Raw genomic sequence first — 21218 nt, forward strand, 5'->3', positions numbered from 1 at the left:
CAAGGGAGCCAGGTTGACCTACAGCGCATTTCGGAAATAAATTAAGACAGCACTATTCGACAGATTTATCTTCTAATCAGATACCATTTAAAACTAATAACACCATACTGATAACTTTGAGAAATATGTGTATTTTTACTATTTGTATTCTGTAATTCGCTGACTGTCCAGTGATATTTTTGCTATTTGTATTCTGTAATTTGCTGATTGTCCAGCTCTCTTCAGTGTAAACCGCCTAGAAGTCGTAAGATTGTGGCGGTATAGAAAAAATAAAGTTATTATTATTATTATTCAACCATCCCGTTGTTTGCAGGATACCTACCATAAAGTCTAGCCAGTAGCGTTTTCATGTTCCAAGTTAGTGGAGTTCCCATTGATGCCCTCACCAGCCCATCCTACACTAAATCAACATATATGGGACACAGACCATGCAAGTCTGTCTAAACTAAACTAAACTTACTAAACTAAACCTTAAGTTTGTATACTGCATCCTCTCCACAAATGTAGAGCTCGGTACGGTTTACAGGAATTGATATAGAAAGGAACTCCAATGAAAAGTTGAAGGACTTAGTAAAGAGAAAGTTTAGAGGGACTTAGTATATCGAAGAAGGAGGGGTAATTATATTTTAGAGAAAAGCCAAGTCCAGTCCTGTCCAGAACCGGCCTTAGTTCTTTAATTTTTACCATTCATTTTCTAGTTAGAGACCCTCTGTGTTTATGAAAAAATGTTAAATATAAATTACTGACAATGATTTACCGTATTTTTCGCTCCATAAGACACACTTTTTTCCCCCCAAAAGTGGGTGGAAATAAGGGAGCGTCTTATGGAGCGAATATACCCAGCTGCAGAGAGAATTACACCCTCTTGGGTCCCTGGACCCTGCCCCCATGCGCCATGGCTCTGCCAGTGTCTGGTTGAATGAGTGAGGAGGCCAAGATGGTGGACAGGATGGTGGCGCTGAGCCCTTGCCACTGACCTCGCCTTCCGTCCACGAAGAACTCGAAGGAGAGTGTGGGAACTGCTGCAGCCACAACTGCCGGCCTCTACCAATAATTTCCGAGACAGCGGACCGGGACCGCCGCTGTCCCGTCGCTCGGGGAGGAGGCGGAGCCTGAGGACGAAGAATTGCCGATGCCTGCAGCCACCACTGCTGGCCTCTATCCATAACTTTTGGGCCAGCGGACTGGGACCACGGCTGTCCCACTGCTCGGGAAGGAGGCAGAGCCCAAGGACGAAGCCACAAATGCCGGCCTCTATCCATAACTTCTGGGGCAGAAGACCGGGACCGCAGCTTTCCTGCTGCTCGGGGAGGAGGCGAAGCCTGAGGATGAAGAGCTGCCAGCGCCTACAGCCGATAAAGCCCTCAGCTAAAGCAGCACACCAACGCCAGAGCCCCCCATAGCCGACTCGGGCTCCGTCTGAAGCAGCCACACACATCAACTTTTAAAGTTGATTATTGTTATTTTTCCCAAGGTAGGGAAGCGTTTGTTTTAACTTAATTTTCAGTGTTTTTAGTTTTTAGATTCAGGCCTCGACTGGTCTTTGTATTGCCCTGGTTTGTCATTTCTTGCTGTGCTATATTAATTTTTTCACGGCTATAAATCTGGTTTATTCATCTGTTGTCTGGTTTTTTATCAGATTTCACATCTTGCGATCATAAACTGCTTTGGACTGCTTTTGGAGTTTTTTTCCCCACAAATGCCAAAATTGGTCTATCATATCTTGGTATGTAACCCATACCTTCTTGTGTTCTCCCATCAACCTAGAACTTTATGCACTCTTCTTTCACTCATTAAGTTTTCATTCACCATATGTTTACTCAAGTTTCTCTTATCACGTACACATCCACATGTTAAAATATTCCTGCAAGCTTTGCTGCATTGGGACATACTAAATTATGATATAGCTACAGACATAGAGGAGAGCAGTCATAGTATGTCATCAAGTAGGGCATTATGATTGCCAGTGTCTGCTTTAAGATCTAGTAATTTAGTTCATCCAGCACAGTTAAGCTCACCAAGATTTCAGTGTGGCTATGTACTATTACATATGTTTAATCGGATGAAACCTCAAGAAAATTCCTTAGAAGAAAGTAGTTCTGGTGAGGTTGCGATGAGGGTAACTTCAGTATGAAGAATATTATTTCTGTTGTGCTGCTAAACACATGAGGATAATGTTCTCTATGAATCTGAACTCTTAGAAGATTTATGGGATGTAGTTGTGAAGAATGGCAAAAAAATATGACTTTAAAAACTATATATATCTATAAAAACTTTTTTAAATGTATGTTTTTTATATTGTAAACTGAATTGCAAATAATTGCAGGATGCAATGCCTGGCAAGGAGTGTGGAGTTGGGTGCAGAGCCTGGCAGGGAGTGAGGTGGGCTGGATGCAGAGCCTGGTATATATTAGTACACAATTTGGTTCAGAAAGGTTTTTTTTTGTTTTCCTCCTCTAAATCTAGGGTACATCTTATGGTCAGGTGCGTCTTATGGAGCGAAAAATACGGTAAATTCAGTCTATACCCAATGAAACAGAGTAGACGTTTAGCTCTACAAGGGAGTAGAAAATTAGAAAAATACCTTGGAGATCTAAAATAAAGCATTACCTTTCTTTAAGCAATATAAATTCTACAGACTTGCTTTTATGACAGGGTTGGAGATATTAAGTCTCTGTTTTGTTCAAGGCAGACATGAAAATTATACCACTTCCTTACACAAAGAGATAAGAGGGTTTTTGTTTTTTTTTCATTTTATAACATAGTAGTATCATACAGAATCTTATAACTGATTTACAGCCAAATAACTCCATGGGATTAGGTTTATAACAAAAAAGGTTTGAAATAAGGCAACTGTATTTATTTATTCATCCATTCATTTACAACTTACTATACCTCTATAACTGACTTGCAGGTCTAAGCGGTGTGCAATCTAAATCACACATAAAGGAAAAGAATGCCAATGATTAAACAGGAAAGAGCAAAATCACATAGACAGACAAACACCACTCACAGAGAGATGGAGAGTTGCCAACCAATTACCCCAGCCCAGTCAGGAGGAAAAAGCCTATTCAAAAAGCCAAATTTGAAATGTACAGATAGATCCTCCTGCACTTACAAAAATGGTCTGGATATTGTGTTGTTAATCGTGTCTTGTGTACTATTAGAAAGGACGCCTCAGCCCCACCACTCCACCGCTATAGAAAGTTTAAATCGCGGGAAGCCTTGTGTGGTGCTTCATCATTGGCTGTCTTTTCCAACTTTAATTTTTTCTTAGTTTTTTGTCTTTTTTATAACTTTTTAATAATAAGTCATTATTATGTTACACTTATTGATAGTAAATCCAAAATTTGAATGGTACTTATCTCAGCCAAACCTGGGGAGCCAGACCCGACATGTTTCGCACGTGAACCGTGCTTTTTCAAGGGTCTCCCGAGGTCGCCGCCGTCATCCGACTCCAAATGTTTAAATGAGCAAAAGGCTGGATTAATATTATACGACAAGTGGCCACCGGAGCAGTTGGCGGATAGATCCTCCAGCATATATCTAGAAGCATGCTGTTTCAAAGGGAGGGAGCTACAAAATGGAAAGCACTATCTTGAGTGGATTCTAGTTGGGCTTTGCATGGGCCAGGTACAACCATTCAATGATAATTTAGAGATCTAAGAACTCGGACAGGAGAGTAAGGGATAGTAAGGGAAGAAAGAATCTGGCAATCCCTGCTGGAAAGCTTTGAAAGCAAATAAAATAGTTTTTAATTGGACACGGTAAGTAACTGGTAGCCAGTGATATTGTTTTAACAGGTGACGTGATCGTGAGCCTGCAAACGTGTCAGAAGGTGAATAGCTGTTCTGAAGTGTTTGAAGCCACTTGATGGTGGACTTCACCACACCCAACAATATTGTTACAGTACATAAGAACATAAGCATCGCCTCTTCTGAGTCAGACCATGGGTCCATCTCGCCCAGCAGTCCGCACCCGCGGCGGCCCCCCCAGGTCCATGACCTGTAAGTGATCTTTTACCTAAAACATTTTATTCCCTATTTATTTAATATCCTGTATAGAAACCATCTAACTATACCCTTCAATCCCCTTTTCCTTCGGAAAATCATCCAATCTCTTTTTGAAACCCAAAATCGTACTCTGTCCTACCACCTCCTCACCCTTTGAGTGAAGAAGAACTTCCAAGCGTTTGTTCTGAAACTGTCACCTTTCAGGTTTTTTTTAGTGCCCTCTTGTTTTTGTTGCCCCCGCTAGTCTGAAGAATCTGTCCCTCTCCACCTTCTCTATCCCCTTCAAGATCTTATAAGTTTCTATCATGTCCCCATTAAGTCTCCGCTTTTCAAGGGAAAAGAGCCCTAGCTTCTCTAGCCTTTCCGCATATGGAAGGTTTTCCATACCCTTTATCATCCTTGTTGCTCTTCTCTCGAGTATCGCCATATCCTTCTTAAGGTACGGTGACCAGTATTGAACGCAGTACTCCAGTAGCGGGCGCACCATCGCCCGATACAGTGGCAGGATAACTTCCTTCGTTCTGGTCGTGATACCGTTTTTGATAATGCCAAACATTCTGTTCGCCAAAACCCCCAAGACCTTTTCCAGGTTGCCTTCCCCCAGTACCATCACCCCTATCGTGTACTTATACATCGGGTTTCCTTTCCCTATGTGCAAAACTTTGCATTTCTCTACATTGAAGCTCATCTGCCATCTATTTGCCCACTCACTCAGTTTGTTCAGGTCTCTTTGTAGTTCTTTGCATTCCTCAACAGTTCTGACCCTACTGGAGAGTTTTGTGTCATCCGCAAATTTTATGACTTCGCACTTTGTCCCTACTTCCAGGTCATTTATGAATATATTGAACAGCAGCGGTCCCAGCACTGACCCCCTGCGGGACGCCACTCGTGGCCCCTTTCCAGTCAGAGTAGTGTCCCTTTACTCCCACCCTCTGTTTCCTGTCCGCCAGCCAATTTTTGATCCATCTATGCACGTCCCCTTCGACCCCATGGTTCCACAGTTTTCTTAGTAGGCACTCATGGGGTACCTTGTCAAAGGCTTTTTAGAAGTCCAGATATACGATGTCTATGGGGTCGCCTTTGTCCAATTGTTCACTTATCCCCTCAAAGAAGTGCAGTAGGTTCGTTTGGCATGATCTTCCTTTACAGAACCCATGTTGACTTGTTCTCATCAGGTTGTTTTTTTCTATGTGCTCATTGATACTGTCCTTGATCAAGGATTTGGCCATCTTCCCTGGAACTGAGGTTAAGCTCACCGGTCTGTAGTTCCCCGGGTCGCCTCTCAATCCTTTTTTGAAGATAGGTGTAACATTCGCTATCCTCCAGTCCTCCGGGATTACCCCTGTTCTCAGGGATAGGTTATAAATCTGCCGTAGTAACTCCGCTGTTTTGTCTCCGAGCTCTTTCAGTATTCTCGGGTGGATTCCGTTTGGGCCCAGAGATTTGTCAGTTTTTAGTCTATCTATCTACTTGAGTACGTCTTCGAGGCTTACCTCCATGCATGATAATTTTCCCTCTTGATACCCCTTGAAGATTTTCTCCAGTTCCGGCACGTTGGATGTGTCCTCTTTTGTGAAGACCGATGAGAACGTGTTTAGTCTGTTTGCCACCTCGTCTTCCTCCGTCACCACTCCCTTCCTGTCTCCCTCATCCAGAGGTCCCACCTCTTCCCTTGCTGGCTGTTTTCCTTTCACATAACGGAAGAATGATTTAAAATTCCGTGCTTACCTGGCAAGTCTCTCTTCATACTCTCTTTTTGCTTTTCTGACCATGCGGTGACATTCTTTTTGATGCTTCCTGTGCTCTTTCCAATTTTCCTCGGTTTTATCCTTTTTCCACTTCCGGAATGATTTTTTCTTGTCTCCTATCACGTTCTTAACTTCATTGGTTATCCATGCCGGGTCTTTTGCCTGATTCTTTTTTGGGCCCTTTTCTAAATCTGGGTATATGCAGGTTTTGCGCTTCGTTTACCGTGTCTCTGAATAAGGTCCAGGCTTGCTCCATTGTCTGTGCTTTCCTGGAGCTGTTCCTGAGCTTATTCTTCACCATTTGTCTCATGGCATCATAGTTCCCTTTCCTGAAATTAAACATTGTTGCTTATTCTTCACCATTTGTCTCATGGAATCATAGTTCCCTTTCCTGAAGTTAAACATTGTTGCAATAGTTCTCCTTCCCCTTGGCATTCCTATTTCCACTTTGAACTGGATCATGTTGTGATCGCTGTTTCCTAAAGGCCTACTACTTCCATTCCCTTGGCAGGTCCTTTCAGCCCGTTGAGGATTAAATCCAGAATAACTGTCTCTCTTGTTGGTTCCTTGACAAGCTGTTCCAAGAAGCAGTCCCATACGGTCTCCAGGAACTCCATTTCCTTTGTACATTTTGAAACTCCAAGACTCCAGTCTATCCCGGGATAGTTGAAGTCTCCCATAACTATGGTGTTTGCGTTTTTTCATTCTCGCCTCAACTCGGCTCCCAGTTCTGTATCCTTTGCTTCAGTTTGCCCAGGTGGGCGGTAGTACAGTCCCATTTTTATCCCGGCTCCCTTTCCTCCCGGTATTTTAACCCATAGTGATTCCAGTTGGTCAGTTGTCTATGTTGCATCCACTCTGGTCGAGTGGATGGTGTCCTTTATGTAAAGTGCAACTCCTCCTCCCTTCTTATGTGTCCTGTCTCTTCAGTAGAGCTTGTACCCTGGCAGTACTATGTCCCATTTGTTTTCCTCGTTCCACCATGTTTCCGTGATCGCTATGATGTCCAGGTTCTCATCTTTGGCCATGACTTCTAGTTCCCCCATTTTGTTCTTTAGGCTTCTTGCATTAGTGTACATGCAGTTCAAGTCTTGGTATTTTTTTCTCCTTGTGAATTTCCCTTGCGTTTCATTTTTCTTTCTGTCCCCTTCCTGTCCTATAGACTCCTGGTTATTGTCTCTCTTGTCATCCCCTTGTGGAACGTTCTTACTTTCCTCCTTTTGTTCCTTCCTTTCATCTTGCTCCATTTTGTCTTCCCCTTGTAGTACACTTCTCCTGTGGTCCTCCTGTTTCGTCTGTCTCCCTTGGTTTTTCAGCTCCTGTTTTGTGCCATTTGTGTCTTCCCAGCACTTTCCCCACTCAGTGTCTTCTGGGGATACTCTTTTCCGAATCATCGACACCTGGTCAACTGTCGGCTTTCCCCTTTTTCTTAGTTTAAAGCTTGCTGTATTCCTCTCTTGACATTGTTTGCTAGTAGTCTAGTTTCCGCTGTGCTCAGATGTAGTCCATCTCTCCTGAAGAGTTTGTCCTTGCCCCAGAATGTTGTCCAGTTTCTCACGAAGTGAAAACCCTCCTCCTCACACCATCTCCTCAACCATGCATTTACTAATTGTAGTTCCGTCTGTCTCTTCACATCTGCCTTCGGAACTGGCAAGATCTCTGAGAATGCTATCCTCTGAGTCCTCATCTTCAGCTTCCTTCCTAAGATCTTGAACTGCTCAGTAAGTGCATTCCTGCTGTAGTCTCTCCTGGTGACATCATTCATCCCGACGTGGATTATCACTGCCGTCTCTTCTGTCTCTGCTCCATCCAGGATCCTTTCAATTCTGTCGGCCATTTCCTTAGTTCTTGCTCCTGGGAGACAGGTCACCAGCCGATCCTCTCTCCCTCCTGCTATGTGACTGTCTACCTGTCTTAGTATTGAGTCTCCTACCAGGATTGCAGATTTCCCTCTTTTCAGCTTCTGCTGTGGTCGCAGGTCCGTGTCCATGGTGTGCTTCATTTCTTCTCCCTCTAGGTGCTGATAGGATCTTGCCTCTTTTTCTTGCGAGTTTCCTCCATGGGGTCCTTCTACTTTGGTGTCAGATGGTTCTTGTTCTTCGTTTAGTACATCTTCCTTGTTCCTGCGCTGCTCATGTTCTTGTCCTTCCACTCTTCTGTAGGCATCCTCAATGAACTTCTCAAGCTCTCTGACTTGTTCCTTAATGTGCCTCTCTCTCATAGGGTCTTCGGCTGTCTGGAACGAGTCTTCTGGGATGTAGAGTCCCTCCAGTTCCCAGATCCTGTGCTTCAGACGACTGACTTCGCTCTTCAAGCTTTTCAATTCCTGACATCGTCCGCACACATACAACTGCCTCCCCGAGGGGAGGTAGTCGTACATGTGGCAGTCTGTGCAGTACACTGGGAAGCTCATTCTCTCGGTTCCTACAGCTTCCATTCTTGTCCGCCTTTGAGAAGTCCCTGTAACCTTTTGCTTGTGCGCTCATTCCTGTTCCTGGCTCCTTCTTACTTCTTCGTCTTCCGCTTCCTTTCGCTTGTGTGTGTTTTGTCTACCTCTTCCTAGCCCTCCGTGCCTGCAAGCTCCTTTTACCTGTGTATGTGTGTGTGCTCTCTCTTGAGCCTGTCTTTTTACGCCTTCTGCTGCTGCCTTTTGATTGTGTGCATATGTGTGTGTGTTCTCACCTGAATCTTCCTTTTTCTGTCCTTCCTCTGTTGCCTTTTTGCTTGTGTGCGTGATCCTAGTTATTAACAAAGAACGGATTAATGAATGAAAAGCATTCAATGTCCAGAAATGATTGGACTATAACGAGGCTGATGAAAGAAAACAAGCCAGTTTTACAGAGAGCAGAAACATGTGGCAGAAAAGTCAGTTTTGAATTGAGTGTGACACCTAGATAACTGAAACTTGTTACTAGGGCAATGGACCTGCCAGGGCGATGGAAGTGCCCAAAAGAAAAAGAGGATCAGTTGGAAAGGGAAGATGCCCAGTGAGCCAACAAGCCACTGTTTTATTACGATTTAATATCAGGTGTTGTGCAGATAACTAATGACCTACTGAATCAAGGCAGAGCTGCAGAGAGCAGGTGTCTGGAGAAAAGGTGCCAGTATGGTGAAGGAGGAGAATGCCTTCAGCATAAATATGGAAAGACGCTACTTTTCTGGAGGATAGTTGCAAGGAACTTATGTTAAAACAGTAAAGGAGAAAGGATGGATCCCTGTGAAACTGCACAGAGAAGAGATTTTTTAATTGAATTGGATTGATTAAAAGAAATGCAATATGTGTGATCCTTTAAGAAAGGGGTCATTCCATATCAAGTGGAACAGATGGCTACACTTGACCTCTTCCAAACTGAACAAAATTTTGTGTTGATTTTCCTAGGGTCCCGAACAAAACCATGCAAATTGTTTTGGCTGGATCTCTTTTAGTTCAAGACTTACAGGCAGCTGAATGGAGATCACCTTCAGAATGCCATGCTCCACATAACACAAAGAGCCACTTTGTCCTGGCGCTGCAGTCCAACAAAACCTGTACTAAGTTCCTGTGCAAAGTTTGAAACCTAACATGAACTTGCCTCCCTTTTTATGGGCCAGAAAACTATGTGGAAAGTTACAATAAGAAATTTAAGGTGTACTTTGACTCCTCATTGCTCCTGACCTATACTTTGATTCAGGTCATAACTGGACCAGTAGTCATGGTCCATGATTTGATTTGATTTATTAAATTTGATATACCACTTGCACATAAGTATTACCGTATTTCCCCGCATATAGGCCACCCCTCTGCATAGGCCACAGAAAAAGGCGGCCTATGTTTAAAAAAAGGAAGATAAGCCGCCCCATCTTATTAGCTATGGTTTATCTTCCGGTTCCTCCCCTACCTTTTAAAATCTTCCCCCCCCCCACCCTCCTTGTATCTTTTTCGGAGCCCCCTGGAAGGCAAATCTCCAGTGGTGCAGGGCAACCGTGATCTCTTTGCATCTGGTCTGCCCCTGCATCGCCCGCTGAATGGCTGACGTCAGCTTTCACAAGAACTGACATAATTCACTCAGCAAGCGGTGCAGGGGCAGGCCAGATGCCGAAGAGATCGTGGCTGCCCTATACCGTTGGAGATTCATCGTCCGCCATCCAGGGGGCTCTGAAAAAGGTATCGGGGATGAGGGGATAATTAAAATTTTTTATATAGGCCGCCCCATATAACTAGGATACGCCCCATATACATAAGAACATAAGAACATAAGAATTGCCTCTGCCGGGTCAGACCAGGGGTCCATCGTGCCCGGCAGTCCGCTCCCGCGGCGGCCCCCCCCAGGTTCATGACCTGTAAGTGTTCCCTACCTAACCTAAATGTCCATACCCTGTTCGCTTAATGTCCTGGTGGTCCAGCGTGTAACCCTCCCTCGCCAGCGGCGCACAGATCAGGAGCGCGGACGCCAGCAGCAAGCCCCCCCGCGCTCCCGCCTGGGCCCGCACTGCCCTCCAAATGGCTGCATCAGCTCCCGCGAGTCCCGTGAGAACTAACAAACTGACAAACTAACATCTAGAAAACAGAGCGGGTGCAAGCGGGAGCACGGAAAGCCCACCGCTGACATCCGCCCTCCCGACCCATGTATAGGCCACAGCCTATATATGGGGAAATACGGTAAGCGGTTTACAATACTAATATGTCTAGGATTTGCACTAGGAGGCTTTGCAGCCAACTGGAAGCAAAGATATAATGACAAAGATGTGATGTCATTTTTTTATACAAATTTTCACCATTTTTGTGGTATAAATATTTCTATTGTGTAGTTTTTAATTTTTTTCTATTTCATTTGAAAGGGCCTCTCTTTTTGCTACAAAGGTCACCCTGTTTCTTCTTTTACACAGTCTTGCTTTAGTCAGAATTAAGGTCCCAAATAGAGAGTTGCGCAGGGACAGAAATCCCACTCATCCCCGCCAGCATCCTCTCCGTCCCCACCCATCTCGCCAGGATCCTCTCTGTCCCCACCCATCCCCGCAAGGAACTACCTCCATCTCCGCCTGTCATCAATTCCACAGTTTCTTTTGTGTTTGTGCTGCTGTTTTCCTTGTGGAATCTCTTTGGTGGAACTCTTTTTTTGTTTTCTGTTCAGGTAATTAACTTATAAACCCCCTCTTTTACTAAGGCTGACGCGTCCATTATATTATATGGACGAATCCTGCTTCCAAAGCCTTCCATTCCCGTGGGAGTCCCGTTGACTAGAGGGGGGTCCCCGTGGGAGTTCCATGGGTTAGGGGGGATTCCCGCGGGACCTGCGGGATTGCCGCAATCCCCGTTCCCGTGCAGACCTCTAGTCCCAAAGGCATGCATCATTTACATGTGCAGATATCTATGTTATACATAGCCATTTTTGGTGCCCTTTGATGTACCACACAAATGAGTTAGAGATGTGACATTTTACAATGTAGCTAAGCTTGTTGTGCTTATCATGCTTTTAGCTTATGAAACACCTTGCTTTGTCATATACTTTTATAAATGAACCCTCAAAATAGACATTAAGTTGTGCTGTGTTATTTACTGCTTCATGGTATCATATCAAAATGCCATGTTAGCTGGATTTTTTTTCTATCATTTAACATTTATCATTGTGTTCTATAAGTTTTCCTTGATTTGTTTCACATTTATTATAACCTTTAGATGACCATATATTCTCTCTCATGGAGGCTAACAACGAATTAGGTCTTTGTAGTAATGGGATTTATGATGGTTCTGAGTGCCACAAACCATCAGGTTTTTATTCTAGCCAACGTGGCTTAAAGTTCATCAACAATTTCTCTTCAGACAGAAAAGATCAATAATTAATAAAGACACACTGGACTTTCAAATTTATCTAGCATTTTTTTCATACTATAAAGCTTTGATTCTTACCATATTTGAATTTCTATAGAAATCCCACTATAATCCTTTCAGGAAGCAAAATTACAGAAATGTCAAAGGTCTCCAGACAATTGATCTTGCTACAACTGATCACCTGAAAGCTATTACAAAACAAGACTTTAACCCAAAAACTGTCCACATTGTAAGAAAGACCTTAATACAAAGTTGGAAGAGGTGGAAGGTAGTAGTACACTCCTGAGCCAGCAGGCTAGTTATCAGTAATTAGTACTTCCAATTTCTACAGTGATTCTAGACATGCACCATGCTAAGAATGTTTGAACATGGTTATTGCCAGTGACAGAATTCGTCCACATCATCGTGGTTACCTGTGGGAAACCATCTCCGTGCCATTCTTTAAGGAGAGAGGGAAGAATCAGAGTATGATAGGCATAGCCAATGACCCTCACGCCTTACATTGAAGAATGCTGGTGTAGAAGGACTGAGGTTAAAATAGACACTAAAGAATGACATGGGATGGTTTCTTGCGGTTATCAGCGGGGGTGGGAACGAATTCTGTCACCATGTCATTCTCTACATAGTTACACAATAAAGCGCCAAGTGTCTCTCATGAAAGTACACAATGCAGCTACTAGACCAACAGTCCAATCCCCAATTTCATAATTTTAAATGAATAAATTACCAACATTAAATATAAATCATTTTTATAATACTTAAAAATAAAGGGAAATATGCAGACACAAGTTTATCATAATGAAATGCATGCTAGGTAGACCAATTTCAAAAATTGATTCTGGTTATAGAATGAGGACCTATTGGGGAAATGCTACACAGATAATTTTACATAGCTTCAGGAATGTTGCATCATATTTCCTTTTATAATAGCTGTACATGTCTCACCTTATAGATCCTGTATCAAAATAGCACTAGAGTATAAGAATGTAATTATCTACTTACTCTGATTGTAGCAAGTGGCAAGGATTCCCTTGTCTGCTGGGCTTGCACTTATCTGCCAAATTTCACCCACATGGTGAAGGAGAACATTTTTATTTATAATATTATTCTCGTCATCAAAATCTATTATGTGAATCTAAAAGAAAAGAAAAAACTTTTCACCGATTATACTCTCTTTATAGATAGAGCACATTCTTGTTTTGCAAATTAAAAGTTCTATGGCACAACGAGAAAACAGCAATATGAGAGTAATTTTATATACATCAGGCAGATTTGATGTGCTTCAGAAAAACAGGGCCACCAAGAAAAATGTAATGATATTCTATGAAATGTGTAGCAGGAGCCTGTTTGATCCCACCCCCCCAGTACATTTTACCGCTACAGCCATCAATAAAAAAACATAACATGGCTTCATAAAAGTGTGGGAGGGGTGGGTAAATGAAAAACTTGCACCTTCTTTAACATCTCTGGTGAATAAATCCTTAACATTTGGGATTTTTCCAGATATGGCAAAATGTGCAACTGTGAGGCCACTTTGAAGAATAAAAAACTTGATCATACGGTAATGAATAATTATCGCCCAATTTCTGTGTTGTCCACAATTGGAAAAGTAATTGAAAAGGTGGTACTGAGACAGTTGGAAAAAAAAAAAAAAAAGTTGATCACATAAATGGGTTGGATAATTTTCAGTTTGGCTTTAGAATTCCACATAGGGTTGAACTCTACTATTATCAACAGCTGATCAGATCAGACAGGGTTTGGATAATACGCAGGATTTTTGCTTAGTCTATGTGTCAAGCACATTTGATTCAATTGATGTTAGCATTCTATTGTACAGCTTAAGATCTTTATGATTAAAAGAAACTATGTTAATATTCAGAGTACAGTTGAACATGGCTCACACATGATTAGAAGCGATTTCTTCAACTTATGTACAATTCTCTCATCTGTATCACTCAGCATTTCTTTCTCTGGCATTTGAAGTTAATAACACCTCCTTTGAGTTCCTTGAAAAAGACCCTCGAAACATGGTCCATGTCGGGACCTACCAACACACCTCTGAGTTAAGTAGGAATTGTTTTTCCTTTTACTGCCACTGAAAAACACATCGCATTCCACATCGCACTCCAATTTCACCCATTTGCATTATAGCCATACACAGTGATGGGACGGTGGGTTCGGCTATAGGAGCTACGGCTCTTGGTCGGATTACACATATCTGAGTGTATGCAAAAGTGCATAAACTTGATTGTATTTGAATTTCTTTTGACCTTTATTTTTGACTTTCATTCTGAGAAGTCTTGTTTCAATGTTATAACTTTGTAGGCATCAGACATCTCAATATTTTTTTTCTAACTCCCTCACTATTACTGGAAAGAATTTACCCCATCTACCCTGCTCACTTTCCCCTATGTTTAACCTATTAAACCACCATAGGACCCTCAGGGACCCCTGAAGAAGACTATTTGTCAAAACGTGGACCGTGTTGGGTCCTCGCCCTTAGTGGACTACGTCCTTTAGGTTTTTATATGGATTATCTTATTTTATTTATTTCAATTTCTATCCCGTTCTCTCAGAAGCTCAGAACGGGTTACAGGTAGACATTCACAATCGTTTGAAAACAGACTAGTCATGACAACAAATAGGTTACAGTAGACAATAGCAGAGACTATTCTAGAGACCAGACTGGTCATAGCAAAGTATATTGAGGAGGCAGTTTTTAATGGCCTGATTGGCGGAAAAGGAAGGTCTTTACTGCTCTGTGGAAGGTCATTAGTGAATCTAGCATCCTGATCTGTGTGGGTAGTCGGTTCCATAGCTGAGGTAGGAAATGGATGTAGGATCTTTTGTACGCTGTACTCATTTGGAGGGATCTCTCTGCGAGAATGCTGAGTCTTTGTTCTGCTTTGGAGTGGAGGGGGCAGTTAGGGGTGTATAGGCATAGCTTGGATATTATGTAGGCTAGTTTTTTTTTTGTAGAATCTTTTGTGTGTCATGACCAGGGCTTTGAAGATGCATCGCTTTTTGACTGGTAACCAGTGAGCTGCATAGAGTGCTGGAGTAATAGGGTCTGGTAGCTGAGGTTGTATAGGAGTCAAATTGCTGAGTTCTGGACTTTTTGGAGGCATTTTAGATCTCTTGCAGCGATGCCATTGAATAGGGAATTGCAGTAGTCTAGTCTAGAGAGCACTTAGGCATATAGCAGTTGGATGATATTATTTTATGTGGATGATTCTATTGTACCTTTGGAACTTTGACATTCTTAATAAAGTCCAATTAAGGAACATCGTCACTCCACAGTGCTTTTTTGGTTTCTTCTGGATTTTCTTCACTGTGGATAATTTGGGGGTCAATTCTCTTTGGTTTTGACCTATTAATCTCCACCATATCCTTTCGCATCTGCATTTTTGCCTCCAAATACTTTGCAAAAATGGCAGCATCAGGACCAGGAATAACATTTGCCCTTTCACTAAAAATTTCACTATATTAAACAGTTCTTTTGATCTGTTCAAAGCATCACACACATATTGCCTATAATAATCACTCTTCTTCTGCTCATATAACTGAACATATTCTGTTAAATGTAACTGATAACTCTCCAAATCATGTATATCATGAATTTTCCTAAATTTAGACTCTGTTTGATGCACCTCCCATCTAACCTGTACTAGTGCTCGATATCACCATGGACATGGCTCAAAATCCTCTCTAACAACAATCTCTCATTTTGGTGCAATACTATCCAAAGAAACAGTCCACCATTTGATTAACAGACTAATCATCTTCAAAATTAAAGTTTAGAATCTAAAGTGCCCAAAGATCTTTAGCCTCAAAATGAGGTCTCAACAAAATTTTTTTTTGCATATATAGTAACTATTTACTCTTTGCAAATCTTTCATCTGAACACAGAAAGTAATCAATCTATGATCACTCCAACTAACCTCCATTACCTCAGAAATTTCACATAAAGCCTCTCTCAGCATTGGAGATAAAAAACAAACAAATCTTTTTTTTTTTTTTTTTTTTAATTTCTTTATTGATATTTTGAACTTGACAATGTATACATTTGAAAAATTGAGAAAAAAAACTATATGAAAATACACTATTAACATCAGAAATATTACATTAAAAATTTTAAATCCCTTCTTAACCTATAACAGTAATGATATTATATTATACTCATCAATATTATAGAATATTATGAAATTTATACCTCTAAATAAATAATACACCCCCCCCACCCACCCTGGATGTGCAAAGGAATCTAACATAAAGAAAAAGGAATCACTTTAATTATAATGTGACAAAATTAGTTAATGGACCCCAAATCCCCTTAAAGGATTTAACAAACCCTAAACGCTCTGCCATAATCTTTTCATATTTATATGTTGCACATACAGTTGCCCACCAAAAACTAAAATTAATCCTCTCATGATTTTTCCAATTAGATGTGATCATTTGAACCCCTATTCCTGATAAGATCATGAAAAGGCGACTATTATTTCTATCCAAAGTGGGTTTATCATGCAGAATCGTTCCAAAAATTATTGCTTCATATGTCAAAGGAATAGAGGATTGAAGAATATTATTAATTTGTCCCCAAATCGACTTCCAAAAGCCAAGTATCAATGGACAAAAAAATAAAAGATGATCCAAAGTCCCAATATCAATATGACAATGCCAACATCTATTAGATTTAGAACTATCTACTTTATTCAACCGAACTGGAGTCCAAAAAATTCTATGTAATAAAAACAACCATGTTTGTCTCATAGATGCTGACATTGTACATCTTAATCTCCAAGTCCAGATTCGTGGCCAACGAGAAACAGAAATATGCTGTTTTAACTCGATACTCCAAATATCTCTAAGACTATTTTTTGGTTTTTTATTTAAAAATCCAGAAATCAATTTATACCACTGGGCAGCCTGATGTCCTATTAAATCTGTTTGGTAGCAAAGGATTTGCAAGCTAAAATAAGTTTTCAAATTTTTCCATTCAGGGAACCCCATCTGAATAGCCTGCTTCAACTGCAAGCACCTATATTGTTGAGTGTTTGAAATACCAAATGAATGCTGCAGTTGTGAAAACTCAAGCAGATTACCATTAGAAATAAGATCATCTAATGTCCTAATATTTGCCTGCATCCAATTCTTCCAAGCGATTCCAGCACCGCCTATTTTAATCTTGGAGTTTAACCATAAGGACTGTAAAGTAGATTTCATTATTGGTACCTCTGTTAATTTATCAATAAATTTAATAGTTTTCCAAGTATCCAATAAAATTATATTGTCCTTGGCATATTTATGAAATCTGATACTTAATACATGTGGAAGTCTCATAGGGGACACCAAATTCCGTTCCAAATATAACCAATCTGGTTGATGATCAATAAACTCAGGGAGGATCCAATACATACCTTGACGCAATATATAGGCTTGATGGTACCTATAAAAGTTTGGAAAATTTACCCCACCCTCCACAATTGATTTTTGCAACGATACTAAAGCAATTCTTGGTTTTTTCCCAAGCCAAACAAATTTTGTCAAAATATTATTTAATTTTTTGTAAAAGGACTCTTGAAAATAAACTGGTAACATACTCATTTGGTAACAAACTATAGGCAAAATCATCATCTTTACTGTTTGCACTCTCCCCCACCAAGAAATATGCAAAGGATTCCATTGCTCACACAATTCTGTAACTTTTAGTAATAAGGATTTTTCATTTACCTTCATTGTTTCTTCCAATGTACTTTTTATCCAAATTCCTAAATATTTTATTCCATCTTTCTTCCAACTAAACTGAAACGAATCAAATAAGCCTTTTATACAATGTACATTTAGTGGAAGAATTTCTGATTTATTCCAATTTATTTTATAACCTGAAAATTTTCCAAATTTATCAATCAAATCCAATAAATGTGGAATGGTTGACTCCGGATTTCTCAAATGAATCAAAATATCATCTGCATAAGCAGAAATTTTATATTCCCGACCTGCATAAGGAATACCTTCTATCTCCTTTGATTGTTGAATAGCTAAAAGTAGAGGTTCCAAAACAATATCAAATAACAAAGGAGATAATGGACAACCCTGTCTAACTCCCCTTTCTAAAAAGAACCTTTCTGAAAAAGTATTATTTATATATAATCTAGCAGATGGGGAGCTATACAGGGATTGAATCATTTGTATAAATCGAGAACCAATACCAAACCAATCCATTGCTTGATACATAAAAGTCCATTCTACCCGATCAAATGCTTTCTCTGCATCTAAAGAAACAGAGAAAGCCGGATCTTTCATATCCTTTGTTAAATGTAAAATATGAAAAGCTAATCTGGTGTTATTTGAAGAATGTCTTTGAGCAACAAAACCTGTTTGATGCATACCAATAATATAAGGGAGAGCCTTATTCAAACGCAAAGCCAATATTTTAGCTAACAATTTCCCATCAACATTAATCAAAGAAATAGGCCTATAGTTTGAAACCAACATGGGATCTCTGTTTGGCTTAGGCAAAACTATTGTTAAAGCTTCTGCCATAATACCTGAAATACAACCTTTATTTAGTTGAAACTGATATAATTTGAAAAGATGGGGTAACAAAATAGTTTGAAAAGAGTTAAAAAATTCTACCGTATATCCATCACTTCCTGGAGCGGATCCAACTCTAAGGGACTTTAAAGCCCTCTGAATTTCTTTTTGTGTTATAGGTGCTTCGAGATTTTCTTTCATATGATCAGGAACTTTAGGCCCATTAATCAACTTTAAAAATTCAAAACCATCTTTCTCTTTATTAAAATAATGCTCAGAAGAATACAAGCTTTCATAAAATTTCAAAAATTGTTGTAAAATATTTTTAATTTGAGAATGAATTATTCCATTATCATCTGAAATAGCCATTATATTAGCTTTCCTTTTTTTTGCTTTTAAATAGTTAGCTAGTAATCTTCCCGCCTTATTTGAGGTTCCATAATACAATGCCTTATAGGACACAAACTCCTTTCTAGCCAATTGTGATGATATCTCATTGTATCTAAATTTTACTTTTAGCAAATTCTGATAAATACTTTGTTCCCATTTTTCCTTTAATTTAATTTCCAATTCTCTAATATTTTGTTCTAAAATTAAAAAAATCTTTATTTAGTTGTTTTCTAACATATGCTGAGTACGAAATTATGTGTCCTCTCAAGGTAGCTTTAAAGGCATCCCATAAAATTTCCTGAGACATTTCTTCTAATTCATTAAACAGAAAAAATTCACTTATTTTTAACTTAAATTTTTCTATAAAATTGGAATCTGCTAGCAATGTATTATTAAACCTCCAAACAGGTCTATTATTTTCTTGTTCATCTATCTCAAAATCAATCCAAATACCCCCATGATCTGAAAGTATAATTGAATCTATATTCGCCTTCTTAACCTTCTGTACTAAATTATCTGAAACGAAAAAATAATCAATTCTAGAAAATGATTTGTGAACATGGGAATAAAATGAAAATTCCTGATCATTGAAATGAAAAATCCTCCAAATATCTTTTAAACCACAAGAATTTATCAAATTATCTAATCCTAAAGATTTTAAAATTTTACTAGGCTTTTTATCTAAAATAGGGTCCATTACTGCATTAAAGTCCCCTGCCAAAATTAAATTAGAGGAAGATGATGGTATCTAAAACGTTACCAGCAGCATGTGTTGCAACCTGTATTTGCATCAATTCACAAACTTCAAGGAATTCCATTAAAACTGTCCGTTCTCTACTCACACAATCACAAAATTTAAAAGAAACATTAAAATTTCCTAACAAACAAAACCTTCTAAAATCTACCTCCAATCCAGAGAGGAGAGCCAACAATGGAGAGCTATCCTGTTTCAAGCTACCTCGAGGCACATATAAAGCTCCTAATGCCAACACATCATTTGCTAAAACCAAAATTTCCTCCCATTCAAAAATTTCTGTTTTCAAATTCAAAAACATTTTATTAAAACAATTATACCTCTCCTCCTCGTATGCACTCTACATGCCCATTCCCAATCACACCGTACAAGACAACATTCTCTCACAAGCAACAAATCTGCCTTAATAAGCCAAGATTCAGTTACACACAATATATCGTACTTACTCTCCTTCAATAATTCATAAATAATAGCACTTTTCTTTCTAATAGACCAGGCATTTATTAGCCCAATCTTCAACAGTTCTATGTATAATTTTGCTTCACTACAAATGCTCACCTGTTTATACAACTCATTCTGTCTTGTTGCTTTCACGAACTACATAGCACATTTCTAAATGGTCTATACCTTTCTTGTCCTATAATTACTGGAATAAATCCCATCCTGATTCATGGATTAATCATTTAGGACAGAGACCCCCTAAGATCAATTTTATTATTAAGTCCAGTTTCCTTGCATCCAGCTTTTTACTGGTCAAAATAGGAATGCCCCACAGGCAATACCGTATATACTCGAATATAAACCGGGATTTGGGGGGCAAAAAATTGGCCCAAAAATGGGGGTCCTGGTTTATATTTGGGTCAATGCCCCCTCCCAGAATTTTTTAAGGCCCCCTTCCTCCTCCATGCCCTATCATATCTCTGCCGATCCCTGGTAGAGGTGCAGCGGGCAAGAGCAAGCTTTCTGAACTCCTGCCCTGCTGCTAACCGGCTGCGCGGATCCACTTTGTTCATTTCAGCGGAACGAGCAGCAGCGCTGAGCGAGAATTCATGGGAGCCAGTAAGGAAGCCACTCAGCGCCAAGATGCAGCGCCAAATCGCGCTGCCACTCGTGCCGCTGAGATGAACAAAGTGGATCCGCGCAGCTGGTTAGCAGCAGGGCAGGAGTTCAGAAAGCTTGCTCCAGCCTGCTGCACCTCCACCAGAGATCGGCAGATGTATGAAGATAGGGCAAGGAGGGGGGACAGAGGGCAGAGCCTGGGAGGGAGAATGCATAGTCTGATAAGGGAAAGAAGGAAGGGTGCCGGGTGCAGAGCCTGACATGGGAGGGAAGGAAGGAAGGGTGCTGGGTGCAAAGCCTACCAAGGGAAAGAAGGAAGGGTGCTGGGTGCAGAGCCTGACAGGGCAGGACACTTGAATATTAAGCCGCCTGACTTATATTCGAGTCAACCATTTTTCCTCCTTTTTTTGGGGGGAGGGGGTCTCGATTTATATGCGGATCGACTTATATTCAAATATATACGGTAATCTATTTATGAAAGACAGAGTAGGAAGAAAAGGAAGGGGAGAACTGTTATATGCTAAATAGCATATACAGCAGGATCTGCAGGGTAAGGCACTGTGAGTCTATGTGGAAAGAGGAAATGGAAAATATATTTACATTGGTGTGATATACAGGCTTCCTTCACAGACAGAAAAAGTGGATGGAGATTTAAAAGCAGACATTCAGAATATAGTGGTAAATGGGCGCTGCTGCAGCTATTGTGGCTGCTGTGAAGGAGGCCGAGATAACACAGGAAAGGTATCCAGAGGGCCCCTCCGGAGAGGGAGTCCAAATCGCCAAGGCAGAATGGATTCAGCTGAAGGCGTCCAGATAGGCGAAGGACCGGTCGCGTTCTGAGAGGTTGTTAGTGGCCGCTGCAAGAGAGGCCTCAAGAAGCGCAGTACTCATGCAAGTAAAAGTGGCGA

The 21218-nt window shown here is 40.5% G+C and overlaps 1 protein-coding gene across 4 annotated transcripts in view; it reads right to left on the reverse strand.

The window, feature by feature from the left end:
* EIPR1 (EARP complex and GARP complex interacting protein 1) overlaps positions 1-21218 on the reverse strand; it is a 265677-nt gene that overhangs the window by 205957 nt on the left and 38502 nt on the right. For 3 of the 4 annotated variants that reach the window (XM_033935623.1, XM_033935622.1, XM_033935620.1), the window contains one exon: positions 12573-12705. The exons of the other annotated variant lie outside the window; for it this stretch is intronic. In XM_033935623.1, coding sequence (XP_033791514.1) covers positions 12573-12705 — 133 coding nt within the window. The remainder of the gene's footprint in view (positions 1-12572; positions 12706-21218) is intronic. 4 annotated transcript variants of the gene reach the window in all.

This window comes from Geotrypetes seraphini, chromosome 3 (assembly GCF_902459505.1).
Source record: "Geotrypetes seraphini chromosome 3, aGeoSer1.1, whole genome shotgun sequence".
NCBI classification, from domain to species: Eukaryota; Metazoa; Chordata; class Amphibia; order Gymnophiona; family Dermophiidae; genus Geotrypetes; species Geotrypetes seraphini.